At 38.3% G+C, this 11,248-nt stretch overlaps 1 protein-coding gene across 1 annotated transcript; it reads right to left on the reverse strand.

Moving 5' to 3' along the window:
• Window positions 1-1,665: 1,665 nt before the first annotated feature.
• Window positions 1,666-2,674, reverse strand: LOC133832834 (F-box protein At5g07610-like). Its single transcript, XM_062263120.1, has 3 exons — window positions 2,449-2,674; window positions 2,045-2,293; window positions 1,666-1,937 (listed from the first exon to the last, which is right to left on the reverse strand). The coding sequence occupies exons 1-3, from the start codon at window positions 2,672-2,674 to the stop codon at window positions 1,687-1,689; spliced, it is 726 nt and encodes a 241-aa protein (XP_062119104.1). The 3' UTR covers window positions 1,666-1,686.
• Window positions 2,675-11,248: the final 8,574 nt, after the last annotated feature.

Consider the following 11,248-nt stretch of genomic DNA (forward strand, 5'->3'; position numbering starts at 1 on the left):
TGCAACTCTACGATTGTTCTCTCCACAATCCAAAAGATAAGCTGCAAGACATTCATGCCCTCGTAAAATGAGTGGTGGCATATTTTCTCCCACAATGATAGGTAAGTAACTTATTTTCAATTCGATATCATTTTGATTCACCCCAATCTTCTTATACAATTTCTCCAATACCACCTCAAAAGTAATATTGGAGTCATCAACAATGATAGATATAACTTCCTTATTCTTTGGTGACCATTTATACAACCCTTGCTCTTTCTTCCATTCCCCATCATATTGAGCATAGATTTCCACTCGAGTCATTCCTGTAACGAGAATAGATTATTAACATTAGAAATCTATTTAATGTTAAAATTATAATTAATAAGTTTAAAATTAAAAATATGCATCTCAACCAAGTCTAGTTAGGCTCTACTAGTATCTCAACCCACTATAGTTGAGAAAAATTGAGCTCTACTAATATCTCAATCACTTATAGTTGAACAATAGTTGAGCTCTACTAGTATCTCAATCAACTATAGTTGAGCAACAGTTGAGCTCTACTACTAGAATTAACATATAGATTGAATTTAATATTTTTTTTTACAAAGAATGTAATTTATCTTTTTGACAAAAATGTTGATGAAACAATTTTATAGATTACAAATATAAATCTCAACCAAGATCAGTTGAGCTCTACTAGTATCTCAACTAGCTACAATAAAACAACGGTTGAGCTCTACCATTATCTCGAACATCTCTACCTAGTTGAGCTCGATTGTACCAAGGCAAGAACTAAGCAATGTCATCTTTTTCATGGGTTTCACTTTGCAAAATCACTATTTTTAACTCAAAACCCACAAAATGGTAATGATATGGGTAGCATTATACTTTAATTGTTATTTTTACCACATATTTATGAAGAAACAAATTTGTAAGCAAACAAAATGCAAATATTTAGTTCTAACATTCAAATCAAGAAAGATTCAAAATTTAAAATACTAATCTTGACCAAATCTAGTGAACCTCAACTACTATCTAAATCAGCAATAATTGAGCAACAGTTAAGCTCTACTAGTATCTCAACCATGTTCGGTCGAGCTCTACTGTAACTATCTTCTCGACTGGACACAGTTGAGCTCAACTGTACACAGTCGAGATCTGCGTTTCATCTTCTTCACGAGTTTCATTTCGAAAAACGTCATTTTCAACTCAAAAACCACAAAATAGTTATAATATGGCTAACAAGGTACTTTTATTGTTATTTTTACCACATATATATGAAAAAATAAACATCTAAACAAACAAAATACAACTTTCTTTGTTTTTACATTCAAATCAAAAATTAAAAAATTAGGGTTTCTCATTTACTTACCTTAATGTAATCACTTTTTTCCAACAATGTCACTAAAATCAGTATGTAAGTGTGTCACAAAATAATCTTTCTATACATTTGGAGAGATTTGATAGGATTTGAAGAGATTATGAAGAAAAAATGGTGGATGGAGGAATGATGGGGGGTTGAATATGTTTTTGTTTAAAAATAAAAATTTAAATCTAATTTTTTATTATTTTAATTAAAAAATATATAAAAATAAAAAGCACATTATTAGAATATAAAAGTTTCATTAAAGGAGAAGATTAGTGTAGCTAAATTTAAAAAAAAATGAAGGTTACATAGCTAACATAATTTTTTTTTAAGGTTATTTAGCTCAAAACTCCTCTCATCACAGGGTAACTTATCGCCACTGCATCCAAATCGAATCGATACTTGGTAATCCACTCTGAGTAATCTTTTTTCATCACGTAAACATAGTACTCCCTATAGTTTCTAGTCTTTTTACACTCACAGAATACATGGAAATTACCTCGGAAGGTCCCAATGTATTCAAGGCTAAGCCAACCTCCGACACCTTTATTTTTAGGGCTGCAAACTTGTTTACTCGCTCTGATTCGAGTTCAAAGCGCAAAAGGGTATTCACAGAGCCACTTTTCCGTTAGATTACACCGTTACAATGGATCCCACGATTGAAATCGATTTCGTATTCCTCAAAGGGTGTTTTACTGGCAAAGCGCTTCCAAGAGGTTGTCTCGGATGAGAAAATGTCGATTACAAACCGATTCTTGAATTTGGAACGTAGAACGCAAATAACTTTGTCGTCAGGTGATTTGAAAGGATCATAAGCAAGAACTGAACCGTAGACGCGGTTGAAAAAAAAATCCGTTGGGATTTGGGAGGGTAGCGAAATTGTTTTCGCTGGTGGTGATGGGATTATAAACGTAGTATTTTCTTGCTTTTCGATCAGCATTAAAGCTGCAACATAGCAATAAACCGTGGCAGGAATTTAGAATTCTAATTCCTTTGGGGTCTTCGACGAAAGTTAGGGACTTGCATGGAGGAGGAAGACTAGTAGTACCGGAGGAGTTATTGTCAAGAGGAACGAATTGATATTCTGGATTGTTGAGTACAGAATAAAAAACGCATCACAAGGGCTGAGATGGTGAGGGAGTCTTTACGGCCGTGGGAGAATTCAGGGTTGGAAATGAAAAAAAGCCAATGCTTGCAGACACATTTGAATCTGAGCAAGGATTTGATTGGGAGACGAACAAGAATTTGAGTGATGAGGTCTTGGTTGGTGGCAATTATGGTGGCTGAACTATCATTTTCGCTTTGGATTATTCTTGTTGAATCCATCTTAATTTGGGAGCTTTAGAAGCTGTTTCTTCCAACTTCTCAAAGATTTGGGTTTTGCCTTTATAGTCCCTAAGATTGAAGCGAAGAACAAGATTTTTGGCCTCTCTCAGTCTCTCTCCACCTACTGCACAAACTGACTTTATTTCAAGACTGACTGAGTTTTGAGTTGCATCATGGAACGCATGATTATTCTCAGCCTTGTCCTGGTCAATTGGAAAGACAACGTGTTTAATCTATATCTTAATTGTACATAATTATTTTATAAAACAGCATCAGCTTGAGCATAATATGCTTAATGCCTTCATATTTTGGCACTAACCTGTTGAATGTTGGTAGATCAGTTTTCAGGAACATGATATAAGAGGGCAGCTTGGTTTCAAACTTACATTTAATGTAAACAAAACTGTAAGCTGATTTTTAATTTTCATAACATAATCCAAGAGGCATGTACATGTTTCCAAGTCATTTACTACATCACATGGCAACAGTCATAAAATTACACCAAACTTGTTCCCTCAAAACGAATACATCGACTTGTATAAAAGAGAATCAACCCAGGCTATATTCGTTAAAATATAAATACAATACAAAGCAAATGATTCTTAAACATAAAGCTAAAAATACCAGTGAAATTTGAATTCACTCACATAAAACAAGAAAAGGTAGCTGATTCATTTTGAAATCTCATTTCCATGTTATCAGCCGTAGTAGGTGCAATCTTCTCATTATTCTGACGTGAAATGACATAGAAATCATTTCTAAAATTCAAGCTCTTATGTGACATAGAAAAATGACACCCAATTAATTTGTAAAAGAGAATTTCATTGTATGTGAGTAGGAGAGATCTAAGAGAGTGAGAAAAGTTAGAGCCTTGGCTGTCAAGATTGCTGTTCTTGAAGCTGCTCGTGTAGAGTGTTGTAGAGTGCTTTCTGTTGTGTTTCTAAGTTTTGGTATCTGTAAACTCTTGAAGATCATAGTGGATTACCTCTGAGGAGGAAACTGGATGTAGATTTGTTTTATGGCAATCGAACCAGTATAAAACTTGTGTTCTATTTTTAATTTTCTTCCTCTCTTTTCTTTTCTGCTTTCTTCCATCTGTTTTTAACTTTGGTTCTTGTTTGTGATTTTGAGTCTTGTTTTGGGCAATTCCAACAGTTAATGAACTCAATTTCACCAGTAACTATGATAGAGAGGAACATGAATGTTATATAACTGATTCCTACAGCCATAGCTGTTGGTGAATTCATTCATTAACTCGTAACAATTGGCCAAAAGCAACAGTGCAAAGAATTAGACCATCTGAATTTTAATCATTTAGCCCAATTACAGGCAATCTAATCTCCAACCTCATCAATGAAACTTTGCTACCGAATTTTTTAATTGAAATAAGAGAATTCTACTAGTTCCTGTTATAGTTGCATAAATAGAACGTTATAAATCCCCCTAAAAATTCATATAAAACAACTTTGACACTGCAGTCACCAGACCACAATTTTATCACATACGACAGTTTACTAAATCGTCAAAAACAATTTAAATAAAAGCAGTAAGAACTCCAACTAAATATATAATTTCTATGGGCTTTTATTAATGAAAAAACATCAACTAAACTCAAATATCACTTCTATATAACAAGTGTGTAGACAAAGGAAATTCTTGATTTTAATGATTTTTTATTTTTTTAATATTAACTTTAACGGAATATTATTATATTTAACAAAATATTCTTATAGTTAACGACAATTTGTAAACTTAAACTTAAATAAAATAATTTAAAAAATTAAAATAGGATATTTTTGAGATATTTTACAATGATAATTATTTAAAAATAATAAATAATTAAACAAATTAAAATATGATATTTTTTAGATATTTTACAATTATAATTATCTAAAAATAATAAATAATTAAATAAATTAAAATAGGATATTTTTGAGATATTTTACAATAATAATTATGTAAAAATAATAAAATCATTTTATAACTTAAATAAAATTTAATTAAACTTAAAATTACTTATTAGAATAATATCATATTAAACATATAATATAATCTACTGTCAATTAGTAACTGTTGACCCACGATTTGGCCAACGACGCGGAGTCAAATATATGACAAAAGATAAAACAGCAAGTAAGAAAGATAATCCAATGGAAGAGAGGAAAACACCAAGGATTTATAGTGGTTCGGCCTCAAAAGATGGTAATGACCTACGTTCACTTAGTGTTATTGTAATGCCCCGAATTCTCTGATATGGTTTAATGGCGGGATTAGTAGGCCAGGAGGGCCATACTTGTTTAATTATGCCATTAATTGATAATATGCATGTTTATGTGAATTATATTATGATATGATGTTATAGGCATGCATATGGGTCCACATTTGAATATTATGCTGTTTTGATAATTTGGCCATTGAGGGTGAATATATGTATTTGGGTGCGTATTGTGATTTGTGAATGAGATTCCATTATTATAGAGATATATTCGAGCTATTCGGCATGAGACGGTCATATATAATGGATTAGCGGTTTTATCATAACAGGGTCAATTTTGGGATATTAGGAATGTTTATTTGATGATAAATTGGGAATATTTTAGATCAGGAGGAAATTTCTGAGGTTTTGACTATAATGTCCCTGGGGGTGTTTTCGGGACCCCGAGCACTAGGTTTTATTTGAGGTTATTTAAGCTTGAAGTAGCTTATCAGATAGAACGTACGTTAGAAAACCTCTCATTCTCCCTTTCGTCAGTTCGTTTTACCGTTTGAGCCTTTTTGAAGAAGTCTCGAGTTTGAGGAGTCGGAATCAAGCGAGGATCGAGGCATAGCAATCCTAGGAAAGATTAGAAACTTTTTAACTGAAGGATTTGATGGAAAACAACCCAATCGAAGGTAATTGAAGTTTAAGTTTTGAGTTTTTGAGTTTCTAAGCTTTGAATTAGATTTTGTAAATTGTTGAGTTTTTGGTTGGTTTAAACCTTGGGTTTTGAGGGTTTTGGAGCTTTGGGAAGCTTGGGAACTTTGTTTTCATGATTGGGGAATGTTTAGGTATGATTTTGGAGTACTTGGAGTGTTAAAAACACGTTTGGGAATGGCCCAGAGTTGGGGTCGCGGCCCTGTTCTTGGGGTGTCGCGGCCCTGCTTTGAAGAAGCAGGTGGGAGTTCTGAACCTGTTGGGCACCGCGGCCCTTGCTTCAGGAAATTCTGGGGGCCGCGGCCCAAGGTGCCAGGGCCGCAGCCCTTGCCCAGTTTTCACCCCGTTTGCATGTTTTGACCCCGGGAACTTAGTTATAGGCCTCAGGAGTGTTCCTACTACTTGGATTAGTTTGGATTGATCTCCCGGAGGCTAGATATTGGTTTGGGAACCTATGTTGATCATTATTATTAATGATGTCCCATGTTTGGTTATGATTAGGTGACCGCTAAAGGACTAAAGGTTGATCGTTCTCAAGAGTCGTTCTTTTAATCATTCTAGCTCGAATCTGAGGTAAGAAAACAGTGTATGAATACAATTGCACCCTGTATATGTATATGACATGCGTGATTGTTATTGAGGCATGTTGGTTGATAAATGTGGACATGGATTGCATATTATATGCTAGCGAATGTTGCATACTTGTATATGTACTGACTAGTTAGGGATACTGACCTAAGAGTCAGAAATGCCATAGCGTCATGAACGCCGGGCCAAATGTAGATTAGATCTAATCGATATCAGCGTTGAATGGCTCTAAGGCATTAACGCTGGACCGACCCTAAGGTTGATGAATTTATAAGCGCTTGGCTAGTCTAAGACTAGCTACTTAGAGCCAGGGCATGAGGCCCCGGTGACTGTTGTCACATGGCTAGGGAATGATGTTCCAGGGTTATGACTCTATGGTCGTGAGGAAGGTTATGTTGGTGACTAGTCACCATACACCTATCCTGGTCAAGCTTATGAAAGGTTCACTTATCTGTTAAGCCCGGGTGACCCTATCGTCACATGGTTAGAGGGGGTTGTACCCACTTTTGTGACTTTTGCGGCTGTCACCTATTTGTTTTGGATTGATAGTCCTGAATGATTATTATGATCATTGTTGATATTATATCATGCTATATTGTGTTTTCTTGCTGGGCCTTGGCTCATGGGTGCTATGTGGTGCAGGTAAAGGAAAAGAAAAGCTCACCCAGCCTTGAGTGGAGAGCTTAGGTGGTGATGTGTACATATGCGACCGCTTGACCACCACGGCCAAGGAGTTCTCAGAGGAACTAGGGGGCTTACCCTATTTTGCCGCTTAGGTCGGCGGGATTGTAAATTTGGAACAGTAATGACCATTTTGTACTGAGAATAACTTGTAAATGTTTTGATTAGCTCTGCAGAGCAGTTTGTAATGAAAAATATCCATTCCTTTTTATTGATTTTTTTCCACCTTAACCTGTTAATCAAATTTAGAGCACGTTTTTAACCAAAGGACTCGGGTGGCGGGTCAAATTTTCGGTTCACCGTAACTGTTCTGGGGTAACCAGGGCGTTACAACTTGGTATCAGAGCAATGCCAAGGTGAGGGTTCCTGCAGACTGGCTGGGCATGTACACACATCATTGAAGTCAAGCTCGACTCATGGTTTGGTAACTATTTATGTAGTTATATGCATAACTGCTTAAATGTGGTATATATGATTTACCTGTATGCATGAGGCACCATGTTAAACCCGTGCCCTGAAATATTATATTCTCAGCAACTGTGTGCTTATTAGTACTGAAATTGCTGGAACATCCTTATAAGTATGGTTGATTGAGAACTATTATGCGATACATGCTAAGTGTTAAATGCTATAAACATGTATCTGCTTGTATATCTGTATGACTGTGGAATGTGATAATTGTCTACTTGCTCTTGGACCATAAGGCGGCAAGAGGTTTAGTTATTACTACCTAACTGGCCATATTGATCATTATTTCAGCAAGGTATCAGTGACAAAATTATGAATCCAGGACAGATAGACACTTTAGCTGGCCAAAGTGATCAGTGCCAGAATAATAATAATAACAGTCAAGGTCAAGAAAATGACCAATCACAGATTCCACAACCAGCTCCTATAAACTGGCAGCAGATAGTCAGTGATCTGCAAGCTACAATATTAAAGCAGGGAGAAGAGTTACGTCTCCTAAAATAGCAGCAAGGGCCTACAGTGGCCAGTGTATCAGAGGCACCTCCTGTGTCGGTGCCAGCAGCTGGGCAGCTGCCTGAGGTTGGAAATAAATGGGAGCCTCTTTATGAAAGGTTCAGGAAGTAGCAACCTCCAGTATTTGAGGGCAGTGCAGATCCTGCCAAGGCTGAGCAATGGATGAGCATGATTACCACTATCCTTGATTTTATGAGGGTAACTGGTAATGAGAGGGTGGCCTGTGCCACATATATGTTTCGGGAGGATGCCCGGATTTGGTGGGAAGTGATTACCCAGACCAAGAATGTTAATGCTTTGACTTGGGAAGAGTTTCAGACTCTATTCAATGAAAAATGTTATAACGATGCTATTAGAGCGGCGAAGGCCAAGGATTTCATTAGGCTACTCCAGGGGAACTTATCAGTCACTGAGTACGCCTTGAAGTTTGATCGTTTGGCAAAGTTTTCCATGGAGCTGGTGCCCACTAATGGGACCAGGAGAGAGAGATTCTTGCAGGGGCTACAACCCAGGTTAGCCCGAGATGTACATATTACCACTGTGGCTGGGGTTACCACCTATGCACAGGTGGTTGAGAAGGCACTCACAGCTGAGGGTGCAGAGAACAGAATCTGGCGTGACAGTGTAGCCAGAAAGGAATTCAGGAGGCCGGGTCTTCCATTTGTGGGTTCAGGTAGGGGTGTTGGCCCCAGTGATCAGAAGAGGAAGGTTCCTGACACCTTCCCAGTTCCAGGTCCTGACAAGAGGCCCCGTGGTATTTCTATGGGTCGTCCAAGAGGTAGTGAAGCCTGGAAATCTTATCCAGAGTGCCCTAGATGCAAGAGGCATCACTTGGGAGAGTGTAGGGCAAAGGCCTGCTTCTCATGTGGAGTAGTGGGTCATCTTAAAAAGGATTGCCCTAAGGCAAGAAAAGAAGAACCCAGAAAGGCAGACAGCTCGGCCCCAGCTCGAGTGTTCGCGTTGACTCAAGCAGAAGCTGAGGCTTCTCCCTCAGTTGTTACAGGTCAGCTTCTTAGTGTTGGAACCCCCTATAATGTTTTGATTGATTCTGGTGCTACACATTCCTTTGTTGCTAGTATTGTTATTGATAGACTGTATAGACCTTGTGATTTTTATGCTGTGGGGTTTGGTACCTTGTTACCCACTGGAGAGTTAGTGGTATCCAGGAGGTTGGTCAGATCTTTACCAGTGACAGTGGAGGGCAGAGAGTTATCAGTGGATTTGATAGAGTTGGTTATGACTGACTTCGATATGATACTGGGTATGGACTGGTTGGCAAAGTATGGGGCAACCATTGATTGTAGAAGGAAGATGGTCACCTTTGAGCCTGAAGGTGAGGATCCTTTTGTGTTTGTTGGTGTTGTGCATGGACCTTGTATTCCTATGATTTCTGCATTGAGGGCTAGGGATTTATTGCAAGGAGGTTGCATTGGATTCTTGGCCAGTGTGGTTAATACCACTCAGGTCGTGCCAGTGAGACCAAAGGATACCAGGTTAGTTTGTGAGTTTCTAGATGTGTTTCCAAAGGTTTTGCCAGGGTTGCCACCGCATAGAGAAATTGAGTTCGTTATAGAACTGGCACCAGGGACGAAGCCAGTGTCTAGAGCGCCCTATAGAATGGCCCTAGCTGAGTTGAAAGAATTAAAAGTGCAGTTGCAAGAACTGCTAGATTTAGGTTTTATCAAACCTAGTTTCTCACCTTGGGGTGCGCCAATTCTGTTTGTGAAGAAGAAGGATGATTCTCTGAGAATGTGTATCGATTACAGAGAACTGAATAAGCTGACAATTAAGAACAAGTATCCTTTGCCAAGGATAGATGGTTTGTTCGATCAGTTGCAAGGTAAGAAGGTATTCTCAAAGATCGACCTTCGTTCTGGTTATCATCAGTTGAGGGTCAAGGAAGGAGATATACCCAAGACTGCTTTTCATACCAGGTATGGGCATTATGAGTTCTTAGTTATGTCATTTGGATTGACTAATGCCCCTGCTGCTTTTATGGATCTGATGAACAGAGTGTTCAAGGATTATTTAGACCAGTTTGTGATTGTCTTCATTGATGATATTCTGGTATATTCTCAGTCAGAGTCAGAACATGAGTATGACTTGAGATTGGTTCTACAGAGACTGAGGGAACACAGACTATTTTCTAAGTTCAAGAAATGTGAGTTCTGGTTATCTCAAGTATCCTTTCTTGGGCACATTGTCAGTAAGGTGGGGATTAAGGTAGATCCAGCGAAGATCGAAGCGGTCAGAGATTGGCCAAGGCCAAAGAATGCTTCTAAGGTTAGAAGTTTCCTTGGATTGGCAGGTTATTATAGGCTGTTTGTGGAAGGGTTCTCAAAGATTGATACTGCATTGACTGAATTGACACGCAAGAGTCAGAAATTTGTGTGGTCAGATAAATGTGAGAACAGCTTCCAGGAACTGAAGCAGAGGTTGATTACAACTCCGATTCTGAGTCTTCCAACAGATCAGGAGAAGTTTGTGATTTACTGTGATGCTTCTCATCAAGGTTTGGGCTGTGTTCTGATGCAATCAGAGAAGGTAATTGCTTATGCTTCTTGTCAGTTGAAGGAGTATGAAAAGAGGTATCCTACTCATGATTTAGAGTTAGCAGCTGTGGTCTTTGCTTTGAATATATGGAGGCACTATCTCTATGGAGAGAAGTGTGAGATTTATACAGACCACAAGAGCCTAAGTACTTCTTCACCCAGAAAGATTTAAATATGAGACAAAGGCGTTGGCTGGAGTTAGTGAAAGATTACGATTGTGAGATCCTGTATCATCCAGGAAAAGCCAACGTGGTAGCTGATGCTTTAAGCCGGAAAGGTCCGAGACAGATTTATGGTATGAGGCTGATAGCCAGAGAGTTAGCAGATGATATGACCAGAGCTGGTATAGATTTGATGGTGGGCCAGTTGGCTAACATTACGCTACAGTCTACACTATTGGAGAGAATTAAGGAGGGTTAACTGAGTGATCCACAACTGATCAAGATTAGAGAGGATGTTCTGGCTGGAGCATCCAGAGATTATTCAGTGTCTGAGCTAGGCTTGTTGAGATACAAGGGGAAGATATGTGTTCCGTTAGACACTACTTTGAGACGAGAGATTCTGGATGAATCTCATACTACACCTTACTCTTTGCATCCAGGCACCACGAAGATGTACCAGGATGTGAGATCGTTGTATTGGTGGCCAAGGATTAAGAAAGATGTAGTAGAATATGTGGCTAAGTTCTTGACATGTCAACAAGTCAAGGCTGAGCATCAGAGGCCGGCAGGGTTATTGCAGCCTCTGGATATCCCAGAGTGGAAGTGGGAAGACATCACAATGGATTTTGTGGTGGGCTTACCCAGGACTGTTGGTCAGCATGATTCCATTTGGGTGATAGTGGATCGCTACACCAAG

The sequence above is a fragment of the Humulus lupulus genome, chromosome 4 (assembly GCF_963169125.1).
Source record: "Humulus lupulus chromosome 4, drHumLupu1.1, whole genome shotgun sequence".
Taxonomy (NCBI): Eukaryota; Viridiplantae; Streptophyta; class Magnoliopsida; order Rosales; family Cannabaceae; genus Humulus; species Humulus lupulus.

Coding starts and splice junctions, on each gene's coding strand:
- LOC133832834 (XM_062263120.1), bottom strand. CDS start 2,674: ATGGATTCAACAAGAATAATCCAAAGCGAAAATGATAGTTCAGCCACC. Junction 2,294..2,448: donor TGTGATGCGTTTTTTATTCT/GTACTCAACAAT, acceptor GCTATGTTGCAG/CTTTAATGCTGATCGAAAAG. Junction 1,938..2,044: donor CTCTTGGAAGCGCTTTGCCA/GTAAAACACCCT, acceptor TTGCGCTTTGAA/CTCGAATCAGAGCGAGTAAA.